Consider the following 17,323-nt stretch of genomic DNA (forward strand, 5'->3'; position numbering starts at 1 on the left):
AGACTATCATTGTCAATATCAGAAATTACTTTGTTTCACTTAGACTTATCAGTAAACCACAGCCAAGAAGAAACCACCTCTGTACCTTATTACTGCAATCTAGAACCTTAGAAATTATGTAAGGCTTTTAGGTAACTTACAAATAGTCTCAATTTCAGCAAAATTAAATAGTGCAATGTTTATAGATTTATAGATTTCACATTTGAGAGATAGAATAATATTTTTATTTTAAGACCATATTTTATATGTTATCCAATAGACCCTATCTTTCTGTTATTTAATTGGTGATGGCTGACTTAATTTGTTAATTTTGCTTTGACTAATTTTGTTTACCACTGAACCCAAAGTAATCTCTACAAATGTTTCTAAATTTGACCATAAACATTATATTAATTTTTATATAATAGCAATAAATTAGTACTTTGATTATTTCTGGTGGTCGAATTGGCATCAATCCACATAAAATTTGATAAATCATGGTTGTTAATCTATTTTGCTTCATTTTTTGTTCATGGCTTTAGAAAGAGGTCTGAGTTTATTTTTTGCATATAGGTGACAAGTTTTTCTAAACTCCCATGTTGAATAGGCTTTCCTTTCTCCACTTCATATTTTTTTGCTCTAAGGAAGATTAATTTATCAGAAACTAATTGATCATTTTTCTTCTCCTGAATAGCCACATGTTCTGCAACTACAAATGAAAGTATTATAACATAACAAAGATTAGTTCATGGACCATAGCTTATATTAATTAATATAAATGAATATTCCTTTAGATACATGATTACAAAACTAGATTAAACTGGTTAAACTCCTTTGGTGAGTGATAAACCATCTCTAGATATGGGTATAACTTATGGAAAAAATAGTTTCCCTTTCAAAGTTGTTATGGTAAAATAGGTGAAATACTTTCCTAATAAAATAATTTGTACTTTCCTAATAAGATAATTTGTAAAATGTCTTTCTCCAAAGAAGAGCATAAACATAAGGGACTATTTTAATAGATAATGTAATTTTAAAGCTCTTATCAATGCTTTATCAATGATCATTTCTTCCTCAAAATTAGTAAGAAAATCATTTCCATTGAACACTAAAAACATTTATTAAAACAATGACTTATTTCACTTCTAATTCACTGTATTACTGTCATCCTGTTGCTCATCAATTTGCTGGAGTGGACATCAGTAACGTCTGCATTGTGAGACTTGTTACTGTTTTTGGCATATCAAATACGTCACGGGGAGCTTGCCAGGCTCTGCCGTGCAGGCGGGATACTTTTGGTAGCTTGCTGGGCTCTCCAATAGGGATGGAGGAATCAAACCGGGTCAGCCTTGTGCAAGGCAAATGCCCTACCGCTATCGCTCCACAATTTATATATCAACATCTAGTAACCGGTTACTTAATAGCATATGAAGAATATTTCTTTGAGGTAAGATACTGTATGATATCCTAATAGAGAAATTTTATTTATAAGAAGTAACCAATATGAGAGGTTCAGGACTTATTAGCATAAAATTAAATAGATATTAGTATACTAATCCAAAAATGATTTTTTTCTGACTCAGGCACTGCTATCAGATTTACCTCCTGAATTAGAAGAGATGGATTTCGATCATGCTTCACTGGAGCCTGATGATACCTCATTCACTGTGTCTTCTTTATCAGAGAAAAATGCCTCAGACAGCTTGTGACTTGAGGGGTGAGGGTAATATATGTAAAGTCTATTGCTTACCTGACAGACGTGCATCTCAAGATAACTGAATTCTGTTGCCCTAAAATTCTTCAGTTGAAAAACAAATGTATTGTCAAAACAACAAATGTGTAAAGGATGGACAAGATATAATGGCTACAGAGCAAAAAAAATGTATTTGAGATATATAAAAGCTTTGTTTGAGAGTTTTTCTAAGCTGATGTAACACTGTAAAAATGAACTTAATTTTGAGCCATTTATCTATGAAATGCATGTCTAATTTCTAAAAGTTTTGTTTTGGTTTTATATAAGAATCTTAGTTTTAGTAAAAGTTTTGACCAGCAACAGAAAAATAAAAATATTTCAACATTGTTTAATACGTTATTGAGTTTGATTGTTTTGGTAGCCATTACATCTTCTTTCTTCCTCTCTCTTTTTTATATTATTAACATATACTCAGGAAAGTTAACTTAGAATTCAAAACAAAACATTAAAAATACAACCTAGATGATCCAGAGGTTATTTTTCAAATCCTATGAAACTAAAGAAAATTTTATTTAACTTGGTTACGGAAACTTGAAATGATTAATACAATGTAATTGTAAATTTTTATTGTCTTCTTTATCTAACTCAAATATTTGGAGTGAGAAGAAAACACACAATGAAAAAAGTAACTCACAGTCATGAAGTAAAAACCTGAAATGCACAACAACAAAATATAAAAGATTAGTCTTAATGGAAAGTCTTCATTGCTGCAAATGACATATACTGATAGTAAATTCATATGAGTAAATTAGATAAAATAATCCAATATTATGAGTTCATCTCTATCTTCACAATACTTTTCAATTCCTATTTAGGAAACAAAAAGTCAAGGCAAACCACTGAGATCTTTTAATTTAGTCATTGCACTTTACCCCAAAAATTTGCCTCATTTTCATGTGAGACTCATAGAAAACTACCAACCTTGGAAAATATATTTAAAAGTTTAAAATTTCAATTCAAAGGTTTTATACAATTCTTTGAGTACATTCTTCACTTGATCTTAGCCAAAAGGCCAAGAAGCGATCTTTGAGTACATTCTTAAAATAAGCCTATCACTCAGTTTTTCTATTACTGTACCAGATATAATGCACTGTAAACAATTCCTTATAGACCTTCTCTTCCAGGGCACAACATGTCATTACCTAGACTCATCCATAGAAAGGAAAGTTCCAGTTACTTCCTGAGTTCACATTGTCATACATTGTGACTTAGCAATGTGAAATTTTTTAGAAGTTTAAGTTACTACCCATACCTGAAAAATTAATGAAGCAGATGATGATGTATTTGCCCATCTAGATTCTGTGTCAGATATTTTTTGTAGTTGGTAAGTAAAACCAATTTTAATCTTGAAAGTCACAGATATCAACTTTTAAATGCAAAAAAAACCTCACTATTTTAATATTTCTCCTCTTATAATACTAGATATGATTAATTAATTTGTCAGCTATTCAATTTGATATTGCTGACATACTACTGTTATGGTTCTTTTGTTAGTAGAAATATTTAAGCATCAAAGTATGCTCTCTTCTAGCTGAGAATCATATGGTTCTTTCCAAATGATTGTTTAATACTCCTTACTGACAAGTCAAATTCCATTCAGAGAAAATAGCGCCGAGTATGAACCTTGGATATTAGGAATACTTTTTTCAGAGCTATCATCTCCTCAAAAATATAAAAAGTCTATGCATACAACAAACAGAATTCCTTTCTTAGAATTACATAAATGATAAGCCTTCAAGTCTCCTATGTTGTTGGAACTATATATTTAAATTTTATTGGCTTGTATCTTAATTTAAACCTTTTGCTATTTTTTTCTAGTGGGGGTATGTTTTGTCCATACCCAGCTATACTCAGGGCTCATTCCTGGGGGACCACTTGTGGTGCCGGGTATCAAAATTGAAATTTTGATTCTTTTATGAATAGATGATTCTCTCCTATATCTTTCAACTCCATTAATTGTATATCCCCCAATACGTACTCCAAAAATGTGCTATTGTTATAAGGCTATAGACTTTTTACTCCTTAGCAAACCATAAACTTCATGACAAACTTTTTTTTTCAATTTTCAATGGTTTAGTTAGATAATTTAAGTAGAAAATTTTAACAAATTTGAGGAGTCGGCTAGGTGTGATTCCTAGAATGAATATTAGTCTCTGATATACACTAAAAGTAAAAATAATATACTTAATCATTGTGTCTAGGTATTTTCTGTTTCTTTACTGGAAGTATCTCTTTTGGTATCATAGGAATTAATACACTTACAAAATGAAATGTGGTTGCTCTGTAGCAGGAACCAAAGGAAATATCTGTATCCTGAAAAAAATACCTGGCAATATTAAATTGCGTACTTCATATTTCGAAAAATATTCCAAGGTCAGCTTTTAAAAGTCTACTATGAAGAAAGAATTTTTTCACATATAGATTGTAACTGGTTGAAGCATTTTAGTCCACGAAAATTTCTACCAGTACTTATTTTTTTTATGAGTATCTTCCTGACTCGAGAGAGAAAAACAGGTAGTTTTATTTAAAGCTTTAAAACACAATATTAAAACAGACTCTTCTATCTGAAGTATCTCTCACAAAGACAGACGCAAATATTTTTTAAAAACACCTTTGTTTTCTTTTTAACTGTGTTTTTATGCCTGATTTCAGCTTTTCTTCTTGCTGTTAACAGTTTCTAAAGTGTTTATCTAAGGGCCCCTACCTTCCAAAAATATTTTTTTTCTTTTAAAAAAGTAGCATTGTCATACTGCCAAGATAATGTTAGTCACAAGAGAATGTGAACTGCAGTTACACTGCAGAATAGAAATGCCTGCAAATCAAAGCAAATGTTCAAAGATAACTGGTCTCTTTGGAACCTGGGGATATCTTGTTACAGTGTTATCAACAGCAGTCCTTTGTACTGCTACTGCAGTCACGTCATAGAAATGTTATTTTTGGAGAAGAAAAGGTTGCATCTCTATATAGTCTGTACACTGTATGTTAAGACCTCAAAAGATGTCCAAGTGATTAGCTGTACAATGACGGCGGCATCAATTTTAAGCCACATTTATAGTTAGCAGTCTGTAACTTTGTAGGACAAAACAGAAGTGATGCTAAGAAGAATTCTAGGCTCCATGATCAAATTTATTTTCATAGGAGAAAACTTCAACCCATTCCCAAGAAAGTTTCCTCATCTTAGACTCACAGCTTGTGATCATCTTAAAGAGAAATTCTGAAAATTCAGTCCTGTATTTTCTGAAAAATGCTGTAATTGTATACCAGAAATATTGTGTGTATGAGATTTTTATTCAAATTTTTAAATGTAAAATTCTGACAATTATGATTTTAAGGGAATTATCAGTACCACTGTGTCTAACAAATGAATAAATGTGTTTGTTTTTAAAGTTGGTATTATCCTAGGCAGACAGCACTATATAGCACTATGTAGAAGCACTGTTAACCCAGAAAATTTTTATAATGTCATAAGGGAGGGTCTACTAACTTGTGAACATACAGTAAGCACCATTGCTCAAATATACCTTTATTAAAATTTGTTAAGGGGATAAAGAGAACAGTGTTATTTTTCATGAAAATATACTTATTATTTCCATTAAATGTACACTGACTATTTGTTGCTGCACACTAAAATTTTATTTTGCGTTAATTTATTGAATTATTCCTCTTAGAAATTTTGTATCCCATTTTGCTGGTACTACCTCTGAAACATGCTATCATCCTAAAACCACATCAGACTGTAATGTGTACTTTTATAGGGTTTTATTTAAGCTTTTATAGAGACAATAAATTATTTCCAATTAACAGACATCTATTCCTTAATTTTAATGTTTGTTTTTCTAAGTCTTTGTTCTCTTACCATTGGTCCCCTTCTAAGTGTTTTTATCTCCCAAAAAAGGCCATAACAAGAAAGACAAAAATATGTAGAGGAAAATATTATATAAGATCTGATAGACGCAAGAACATTTCCACTCAAGGTAAAATAATTTTGATTATTTTAATATTCCAACAATGAAATTCAGTGACTCTTCTGAAATGGACAATATATTTTTCAACAATAGCATAATTAAATGTTAAATTCACAAGTAAATTATCATGGCATAAATAAGTATAAACAAAAAATTCTATTTTATTTGTTTATTTAAGTCACTGTGCTTTAAAGTGATTGTAAATACTGTCAAAAACAGACTGAAATGCAAACATGAAAGTTCATAAGCTTGTAACTGTACCTCACAGTGATTCACTAATAAAAAAATTTAAATAAAATAAATAAAATAAAATAAAATAAAACACTTTAATAATACTGTCCAAGGTAGGGTTATTTGCACACAAAATTCAGACATTGCACCCCCAATAGGATCTTTTCATCAAGCATTGTCTCTGGGTCCCCCCCAGTCAGATTACCCTTCCATCTTAACAACCCTCTTCTCTACCCTTCAGGTCCCAATCACATGGAAATCTCCATTTCATAGACCACTTCTTAGGTTCTGTTGTTTTGGGTGATTTGTTATTCCCTTATTGAACTTTCTATCCCTCATATGAGATAGATCATTCCATTCCTGTCTCTGTCCAGTTTTTTGGATTACAATACTATAAATAAAAGTTTTCATAGACATTATTCCAACACCACATCCATTACCATAGTACCTCTCCTTTCCTTCCCTCTCACCAGTCCCCCAACTCAATTGTGTATGTCAGTCCCCCCGTTACGTTGCCCTTGAATATTTTTCGCTGTCTCATTGTGTATCTTTAAATACCACATATTTGTATCTCTCATTGCTGACTTCACTCAGTATTAAACCCTCCAGTTTCACCCATATAATAGCAAATTGCATGATGTTGGCTTTCGTTATAGCCAAGTAGCAGTCCTGTGTGTATAGATACCAGTTTCTTTATCCAGTCATTTGTTCTTCGACAGTTGGGTTGTTTGCAGTTTGCATAATGTTGCAATGAACAAAGGAGTGAAAATGTCTTTTCTAAATAGAGTTCCTGGGCCCTTGGGACAGATGCCCCAAAATGAATAACCTGGTCATATGGAAGTATAATTCTCAGGTTCTTCAGAAGTGTCTAAATTATTTTACAAAATGTTTGAAACAGTAACATTACCACGAGCAGCGTAGAAGTGTTTCTTTTATCCCCAATCCATGACAGTACTGGTTGTTTCATTCTTTTTTTATTATTAGCAAACCACCGTGAGGTACAGTTACAGATTTATCAACTTTTGTGCTTGGTTCCAGTCATACAATGCTCGAGTACCCATACCTCCACCAATGGCCCATTCTCCACACCTGATGATCCCAGTATCCCTTTTACTCCCCCACCTCTGTGGCAGGGCAATCCCTTTTGTTCTCTCTCTTCTTTAGGTGTTGTGGCTTGCAAGAGAGGTATTTAATGGCCCTAGTGTTTGATCTACAGTCCATTTTCAGTTTGCATCTCCCATCCCAAACGGGTCCTCCAACCACACTTTACCTGGTGTTCACTTCTCTATCTGAACCATCTTTTCCTCCAGCATGTGAGGCCAGTTTCCAAGCCGTGGAGCAAACCTCCTGGTACCTACCTCTACTATTCTTGGGTGCTGAGGGCTGGAGTGATAGCACAGAGGGTAGAGTGTTTGCCTTGTACACAGCCACACCGGGTTTGATTCCTCCGCCCCTCTCAGAGAGCCTTGCAAGCTACTGAGAGTATCTCACCTGCACAGCAGAGCCTGGCAAGCTACCCATGGCATATTCGATATGCCAAAATCAATAACAAGTCTCACAATGGAGATGCTACTGCTGCCCGCTCCAGCAAATCGTTGAGCAACAGGATGACAGTGACAGTGATTCTTGGGTGCTAGTCTCCCATTTTGTTCCTTTATATTCCACAGATGAGTGCAATCTTTCTATGTCTGTCTCTCTCTTTGACTCATTTCACTTAATATTATACTTTCCATGTTGATCCACTTATCTTCAAAGTTTATGACTTTATCTTTTCTAACAGCTGCATGATATTCCACTGCATAGATGTACCAAAGTTTCTTTAACCAGTCTTCTGTTCTTGAGCGCAACGAGGATAAACGAAGGGCATTCCCTCTAAGATCAGGGACATGACAAGGGTTCCCACTCTCACCACTTCTGTTCAATATAGTACTGGAAATACTTGCAATAGCAGTTAAGCAAGAAAAAGACAGAAAGGAAAGGAAGAACTCAAGCTCTCACTATTCGTAGATGATATGATACTATATCTAGAGAATTCTAAAGCCTCTACCAAGAAACTCTTAGAAACAATAAAGTTGTACAGTAAAGTTGCAGGCTATAAAATCAATAGTAAAAAATCCATAGCCTTCCTATACGTGAATAACGATACAGAGGAAAGTGACATGAAAAAAGCAATTCCGTTCACAATCGTGCCCCAGAAAATAAAGTACCTTGGAATCAGCCTAACTAAAGAGGTAAAAGACCTGTACAAAGAAAGCTACAAAACGCTACTCCACGAAATGAGAGGACACGAGGAAATGGAAACATATCCCCTGCTCATAGATAGGAAGAATTAACATTGTCAAAATGCAATACTCTCCAAAGCACTAAACATATTCAATGTGTTCCCTATAAGGATACCCTTGAAATTCTTCAAATAAATGGATCAAGCAATACTGAAATTCATATGTTTTTATTCTATTTAAATCATTCCAGTGTCAGTGATGTGAGGTGGTATCTCATAGTTTTGTTTTGTTTTGTATTTGTCTTTTTGGCTTTGGACCACAGCCAGTGGTGCTAAGGGATTGCTCCTGACTGTGGAGGGATCGTTTCTGGCAGGTCTTGAAGACCATAAGGGTTGCTGGGAATTGAACTTGAGTGGGTCACATTCAAGACATGCTCCTGTACATTATACTATCTTTCTTATTCACCCTTTTCTCATAGTTATTTAACTTATATTTTAAGATGATTACTGAAAGTGTTTTCCTCACCATATCTGTGACTTATTTGAGGAAGTTTCTGTTCATCTCTTCTCTCCACTTTTTGATAGGTTTGGTTTTGTTAAGTTTTAACAGTGTTTTATATATCTTAACTATTACCCCTTTGTCAAATGGCCAATGGAAAATTATTTTTTACCAGTTTTATCTGTATGTTGTCATTTTACTCTTGAAGAATGGTATTTTACAACAGCTTTTTTAAATGACCTTTTTAAAAATTTTACTGAATCACTGTGAGATAGTTAAAAGCATTCATGTTTTGGGTTACAATCACAATGATCAAACACCCATCCCTCCACTGGTGCACATTCCCCACCACCAATATCCCAGGAATACCCCACCTTTCCCACCGTTCCCTGACTACATGGCAGACAATATTCCCCATACTCTCTCTCTACTTTTGGGCATTATGGCTTGCAACACAAACCCTGAGAGATCATCATGTTTGGTTCATTATCTACTTTTGGCACACATCTCCCATCCCGACTGATTTCTCCAGCCATCATTTTCTTAGTAATCCCTTCTCTATTCCATCTGCCTTCTCCCCTCTGTTCATGAGGCAAGCTTCCAGCTTAGATATAAGGGCCAGTAGGATTGCCCCATAAGTGACCATTCTTTTCATCTAGCTTCTATTTTTGAGTCACACTGGTAGTGCTCAGTGGCTGCTCCATGCTTTGTGCTCAGGAGTTACTCCCAATGGTTCTCAAGTGATCATACAGTGCAGAAAATTAAATCCTGCCTTTTTGCATGAAAAATTATGCACTCAACTTACTGAGCTAGCTCTCAATAAGAAACACTAAGCTCTTTCTTTTTTTCTTCCTTTCTTCCTTTCTTTCTTTCTTTCTTTCTTTCTCTTCTTCTCCTTTCTTCTTCTTCTTCTTCTTCTTCTTCTTCTTCTTCTTCTTCTTCTTCTTCTTCTTCTTCTTCTTCCTTCTTCTTCTTCTTCTTCCTTCTTCTTCTCTCTCCTCTCTTCTTCTCCTTCCTCTGAGCATCAGCACTATTCTTACTGGATAATATGTCAAACCATTCCAGCTGATATTAGGTAAAAGAGTGTCCAACTATCTCCACTTTTACTAAGTAATATATCACAAGTCCTATAAATAGCAATCAGAAAAGAAACAGACACTAGTGGAATACAAATTGGAAAGGAAGTAAAATTATCGCTATTTGCAGACATAGAAGACCCTGAAGGGTTCACAATATAGTTCCTGGAAACAATAAATCAACATATATCAAAATGGTCAGCTACAAAGTTAATACACAAAAATAAGTGGCTAAGGAGAGCAATATTACAGGGTGGTTTCCTTGAGCATGTCCAACCTAGGATGGATCCCCAGCACCGCATATGGCCCTCTGAGCACTGCCCGAAGTGATAACTGAGTGCAGGTCCATGTTAGGCCCTAAGCATCACCTGGTGTGATCCAAAAACAAAACCAAAAGTTAAATTGCTTGCGCTCTTATGTAAAAATAATGAGTCAGAGGAAAAACAAGTCAAAGATTCTATCCTATTCAAAATAATGACCAAAGTAATCAAGTATCTAGAATCAATTTAACAAAAGAGGTGGGAACTCTATACTATACGATACTAGATTCTATGAAGACTTTAAATATCTTAAGAGATGAAGACCATAGGAAATGAAAAAATTTTCCATGCTCATCATTGGAATAATAAATAAGAGCATTTTCTTATGCAACAAATAGTCTCTAAACTATTTTACATTTGGGCTTAATGGGGATTTTTAATTAATATTAGATATAAATCTCTACTGATAAAAATTAACTTATCATAGAGAATTAACAAGTAACTACTTCAAAAATTAGCAAAATCTCTTACTCAAGAATTTAAAACAAATATTTATTTACCTTTACAATATTTAAGTCTCTGCTCAGGCTGCAAGTTATAAACCACACTTAACTCTTAAACCCATACTAGTAAATTTATAAAACCTAAAATTATTTGGGCGTTGAAAAGTCTCATATTGGGTATACCATGTGCACTGATAGTAATAATTTCCTGGAGAACATTCATAGGAATAGAGATATATGTTTTCCTAAGTGAATAAGGGAGTTTCTTTAGAAACCAATACTTATACATCCACTTTATGATGCTGTACTCATATATTTCAAGCCATTATAATCAAGTATATTCTATCTAATCTAGGCCATATTAAACAACAATTATTCCTAGTACTATTTTTTTGTTTTGGGTCAAACTCTGTGGTGCTCAGCACTACCTTCTGCCTCTGGATTCAAGGATCAACTCCTAGTTGTGTTCAGGGAACTTTACAGGGTGGCAGGAACGTAGGTCACCCACATTCAAGAAAAATGCTTGACCTGCTCTTGTATCTCTCACAGCCTGATTCCCAGTATTGTTTTCCAAGTTTGAGAGGACCTGTGTAGTCACCATTGGCTCAAGCTCATGAGTGCTCAGCAGCCACCAGCTTGAAATAGTTACACAGACTTAGGTGATGCTAGAGATCCTGTACTACAATTGGTTTACTTTTTTATTTGTCATAGAATTTATGTTTGTTGTTATTTACTTAATTTGAAAAAGCAGTGCTTAGGCTTCTGCTTCCTAACATTATTCAGAGGACCGACCATATGTGGTGCCAGGAATTAAAGTCAGGTTGGGCACTTTCGAGGCAAGTACCTTACCATCTTTATGATCTCTCTAGCTGCAAGTTTCTTTTGTTTTTAATTATTTATTTACTTATTTAATTTTGGACTGGAGCGATAACACAGTGGGCACAGTGTTTGCCTTGCACACAGTCGATCTTGGTTCGATTCCTCTGTCCCTCTTGGAGAGCCTGGCAAGCTTCCGAGAGTATATCTTGCCCGCACAGCAGAGCCTGGCAAGCTACTCGTGGTGTATTCAATATGCCAAAAATAATAACGTCTCACAATGGAGACGTTACGGGTGCCCGCTCAAGCAAATCGATGAACAACGAGAAGACAGTGCTACAGTGCTATTTATTTTTACTTTTTGAGTCACCATAAAGTTACAGAGTTACAAAACTTATCAAGGTCTAGTTTCAGCCATACAGTGTTCCAACACTCATCCCTCTATCTGCGTGCTGAAAACAGATAAAGGAACAAACACGATAACTTATTAGTATCTGTATTGCAAACCATAATGCCCCAAAGGGGAGAGACAGAGACAGAAAAAGAGAAATGGAGACAGAGACAGAGAAAGAAGTAAAGTTTCTGCCCTAGAGACATGCTGGGATGAGGGTGGCAGGAGGGGAACTGGAGACTACAGTGGGTTTACAAGTAGAGTGGGAAGCAGGAGTAATAGTACAGCAGGTAGAGCATTTGTCTTGCGTATAGCCAAACAGGGTTCAATCCCTGGCATCCCATATGGTCCCCCAAACCCTAGCAGTAGTGATTCCTGAACTCAAAGCCTGAACACCATTGAGTGTGCCAATCCAAAAAGAGAATAGGTTTTCAGTCCCAGTTCTTAATAGATGACACTCCTGGACTTAGAGCTACTATATTTGCTAGAATGTCTCTAGAATGACAAGGAAATATATCATGCACTAGTAACCCATGGCTATCTATTGGATGCACAGATTTTTCATTCTGTGTGATGTGTTGCAGCATTCTACAAGAAAGATTTGAACTTACAGAGGCTACTCTTTCTGTCTGCTGATAAATCACTCTTGATAATTGTTTCCCAGACTATTTACTATCAGTTATTTGTTGTAGGTGAAGGGATATTTCTCCATGTATTTACTGTTAGCATCTAATAACTATAGTAGTGAGATACAATGTGGAATTCTCCAGCATGCCTTCCACATTTTTTAGAGGTCCTCAAAGGCCAGGTAGATAACTCAAGATCAGGGACACATGACTTTATGTATAACGATTTGACTTTGATTATTCCTCCCACCCATAACTGCTGGAGTGGTCCTGGTGTTCCCCAGAAACTGAACAGCTCTGTATCATCAAGTCTTTGCATTTTATATAGCCCCATCCAGTTGACTGATTATCAGAGTTAGTGGGCCCAGTTTCCCTCACTACTTCTTGATGCCTAAAATAATTAAGACACTTTAATAAGAGAAAGGCTGACCCCTGTTTATACCAAATAAACGCTTGCTTCCCATCACCATGTTCTAAATTCTGGATTATAGGGTTGGGATGTCAAGCTTTCAGCAAAATGTCTCAACTGATTTTTAAGATAAAGTTCTGTGCCTTAGAAAATGTTTCCCAATTCCGACTTGTTGAATGTGCTTCTCTCATTCCTTTGAATCTCCCTGTCTCAAATATGTTTGGATGCTATTATTTTGTGATTCAGTATATAATATCTATTGGTCAAGAGTTTATATTATGTTTTCATATAATAATTCATATTTTGGTATGTATTTTCTTTGATAACAGGAGGAAATTATTTCATTGATTAACCACCTTCAAAACCCTAAAACATTCACATTCTCCCTTGAAATTTTAGTTCTTTCATGATAACTAGAATAGACAACCCTTGCCCTTACTACTGCTTCAGGTGATTTATGTTTAGTGCATAGAAAGGTTTGGCAGCCTCAGAAGGTTTTTTTGCTTCCTACTCTACAAACCTTTGTCATCTAAGTAATCAATTGATTAGAATCTTCTTTGACAAATCCATGGTACTGACCTTATGCCAGCCCTATGTGGCTGTCTTCAGATTGTACGTGAGTCATACTTGTGTTCTACCTTGCAAGAAGAGTAATCCCTTCCACTAGATTTGTTGGATAGCTGTGGAACTCAGGCTGAAATGAGGAATTGTTTTCTAAAAGGTACTGAATATAAATCCCAATGTTTTTTTCTAGGAAGATCGCCTTCCCTAACAGAAAACAATTTCAGGATGATATTTCTAATAAAGTATAGCTGTTTAATTTAGAGTTTATAAAGAAGCAAAAAATAATTTGTATCAAATGAAATGTGGGCCTCTCCAAGTGGAGAGAGTCCTGAATGGCTTTTGAGATTGCATTATATGTGGATATTCTCCAAATTGTCTACATCTGGAGTTTTCTTAGACATAATAGCTAACCAATGTAGGGATCAAGAGATTAAAAAAACAGTGAGTGGTGTAGTTCCCTTGCACACAACTGACCTGGGTTAAAATCCTGGTACAAATCTCTGATACTCTATTTTGTCCCATAAGCCATCCCAGGAGTTATTTATGAGCACAGAGCCAAGAGTAATCTCTGAAAATCACCAGGCACAGCCTCAAACAGGGTATTTTCATAGAATAAGAGCTATGCAATTTTGAAAGTCTTCTTTCATGTTCTCATCAAAACCTTTTTTCAGTGCTGAAATCTCCATTCTCCATGGGGTCCAAAATTATCCAGGGCAAATGCTGGTGCCAATTGAAGTATTATGGGTCTAAGAGTTTGTGTACATAAAGTGGGTCTGAACATATACATTTGGGATCCTTTAGGTTTGTAAAAATGTAATTTCTTTAAATCACATCTTTTTTTCATTACTTCCTGAGAACCCATTGCCACCTACTCCCAAAGCTATCTACCTATTATTCACTACAACTGAATTTGCCTCAGACTAAGTTGACTTTTTATGAATCAGTAATTGGTTTTTCAGAAAATCATTTTAAAATGCTATAGTAGGGGCTGGAGTGTTAGCATAGCAATTAGGCCGTTTGCCTTGCACGTGGCAGACCCGGGTTCAATTCCCAGCATCCCATATAATCCCCCGAGCATCGCCAGGAGAAATTCCTGAGCTCAGAGCCAGAAGTAACCCCTGTGCATTGCCAGGTGTGACCCAAAAAGCAAATAATATATAAAAGCTATGGTAAATACAAATACCTAGTGTCTAGTATAGATAATAGAAGCAAATTTTAACTACTTCAGACTTTAAGAAGGACTGACTCATTGCATTTCTATGTAAAGGAATACACAGTCTCTCCCCGTCCTTTTTAACACAGACAGTATATAAACAATTATCTGTAACTAGTAATGACACCAACCAATTTATAGGTTTTCACTATAGGACAATATCTGACTGGCTTTCTTATGCTGTGTATAGAAATATTCTCTCATATTTTAGCATCTTCATTCCATTACCTTAGTAGTGACACAATTTGTGGTACACTATTACCTATTCACCTTTTCCCAAGGATATATCTTCAGTCTGTTGTAGCAGTGAAAGACGGATGACTGTTTTTAATTGGAAAAAGAGATCCATTCATTTTAAAGCTTAATTGTGTTATCCAAAAGTTTTTCATAATAGGGGCTGGAGCAATAGCACAGCGGGTAGGGCATTTGCATTACACACAGCCGACCTGAATTCGATTCCCAGCATCCTATACGGTCCCCTGAGCACCGCCAGAAGTGATTCCTGAGTTCAGAGCCAGAAATAACCCCTGTGCATCGCCAGGTGTGACCCAAAAAGCAAAAAAAAATAGTTTTTCATAATAGCATAGCTATTGTTTTACAGAAATTAGTAAAAGCTACTTTGATTTCTTGCTAACCATTCTGCTTGATATGATTTATCATTCAGTGTGACTTCTCAAAATGGTAAATGGTATTTTCCAACATTCTATTGGTATTATTGAGTTTGAGAATTCGTAACATAATAAGAGTAACTGAGAAATATTTAAAACTAAATATTGTTTAATTACCTTTTATCATGGAAAAATTATTTGGCCCAGGTCTAAAATTTAGAAAATAATTAGGATATTCTAGAAAGACAATGAATCTTGTATTCACTATTCTATAATTATTGCAATAAATATTTAAATGTTACACAGTTATTTTGGATTATCACATCCCCTAGTTAGTACCAGATTATTTTCATTTCCCAAATAAAATGTATTTGCAAAGTACATTAGTAGAAAGAAAATGTACAGTATAAATGTGGCCAGAAGATGTATTGATTATAAAAAACACTTTCACATAATCTAAAGGGATGAAGACCTTTATTTTTTATTTATTTTTTAATTGAATCACCATGTGGAAAATTACAAAGCTTTCAGGCTTAAATCTCAGTTACACAATGCTCGAACCTTTAGACTATCACAATATCTAAGCAAATATTGTGGTGAGTACATTCAGCATTCTATATAAACAACTTGAATTGTTGTGGTGGAAATCCTGCAGTGGAGAGGGATAGGCTGTAGATTAATCATATCAGTCTAGTTAATTTAGTTAATCATTTTAAATATTGCTAAATCTAGGTGTAAAGCCATTTAGATATTCAATAGTGGCTTCTTTTTAAAAGAACTATTGAATCACTGTGAGATAGTTACAAGCTTTCATATTTGGGTTACAATCACACAATGATCAAACACCCATCCCTTCACCAGAGCACATATCCATCTGTGTTCCAATCTTGCTCTTCAGATTAGGGAAGTTCTCCCCAACTATCTCTTCTTCTAGTCTTTCTTCTCCTTGCTCAATTAAAGGCCAGCTCAGAGAGAGGCTTTGGTGGAAAGACTCTCTCTGAGCTGGCCGTGAAATAGAGCAAGGTGAACTGAGAGGGTGGCATATATGTTGTTTACTACCTGGGAGTACCTGGAAAATAGGTCCATACGTTTTTTTCCATCCTACTGCCTGCTGAAACAACAAACTATCTTTCTGAGCTAGGCACAGAAAAACTGATCAGCTCTCTGAAAGTTTTTTTTATTATTTTATTTTACTAAAGTATCAGAATTCACAAAGTTATTCACAGTTCAGTTTTAGACATTCAATGTCCCAGCACCAATCGCACCACTAATGTTAACTTTCCTCCATCAGTCCTCCCAAATTCCCTAGCCTACCCATATTCCAGCTTGCCGTACATGTCAAGCCACCATTTAAAATTCAGTTGTTAAAATTTGAGTCTCGTGATTTCAGTGTTGTTGACTCTGAGCTTTGGAAATTTAGTGCTATCATTCCTTAACACCACAGATGTACCTGAATGCTCTTAACCCTTATGCATAAATGTTTCTCATCTGTTTCTTCTCCTCCTCCATTCCACTCCATTTATTTCCTTGTGCTCATATACTCTGCATCCAAGGAAAATCTAGGCATTATCCCACAAAATCATTTTATTCACTCATTAAGTAATTCCAAATGCCATATACAAATAATTTTCTGCGTTTATTTATCCTTCTTCTGGTTTACTTAGATTAACATGGAATCTTTCAATTCCATCTATGTTGCAGCAAATCGCATGATTTCATCATTTTTAGAGCTATGTAATCCATTCTGTACATATACCACATCTTCGTGATATACTTACCTGTCCTTAGATATCTAGGTTGATTCCCAATTTTGACTATTATACTGTGTTGTGGTGAATAGTAAGTGTGCATTGATTTTGAATGAATTTTTTATGTTCTGGGGATACATACCCAAAGGTAGAATTGCTGGGTCATATGGGAGATCAATTCTGAGTTTACTGAGAAACCTCCATATGTTTTCCATTGTGATTGTATCAACGCTATTCCCACCAGCAGTCGTTGATACTTTTTCACCATAAATCCATCAACAAAAATTATTAGCAGCATTTCTGATAAGTGGCATTCTAAGCAATGTGAAATTATAACTCAGTGTCATCTTGATTTGGATTTCTCGAATAATAAAGTATAATGAGCATATTTTCAAGTATGTATTGGCCATGCATTAGGCTTCTTCAGAGAAATGTCTGTGCATTTGTTATCCTCATTTTCA

At 35.1% G+C, this 17,323-nt stretch overlaps 1 protein-coding gene and 1 pseudogene across 1 annotated transcript in view; one reads left to right on the top strand and one right to left on the bottom strand.

Moving 5' to 3' along the window:
• HDX (highly divergent homeobox) overlaps positions 1-5,525 on the top strand; it is a 224,018-nt gene extending 218,493 nt beyond the window's left edge. Inside the window, exon 10 of the mRNA XM_004611643.2 lies at positions 1,563-5,525. Coding sequence (XP_004611700.2) covers positions 1,563-1,688 — 126 coding nt within the window. The 3' untranslated portion in view covers positions 1,689-5,525. The remainder of the gene's footprint in view (positions 1-1,562) is intronic.
• LOC129400318 (U2 spliceosomal RNA) lies at positions 2,641-2,756 on the bottom strand (annotated as a pseudogene).
• Positions 5,526-17,323: the final 11,798 nt, after the last annotated feature.

Source organism: Sorex araneus, chromosome X (genome assembly GCF_027595985.1).
Source record: "Sorex araneus isolate mSorAra2 chromosome X, mSorAra2.pri, whole genome shotgun sequence".
Lineage (NCBI taxonomy): Eukaryota > Metazoa > Chordata > Mammalia > Eulipotyphla > Soricidae > Sorex > Sorex araneus.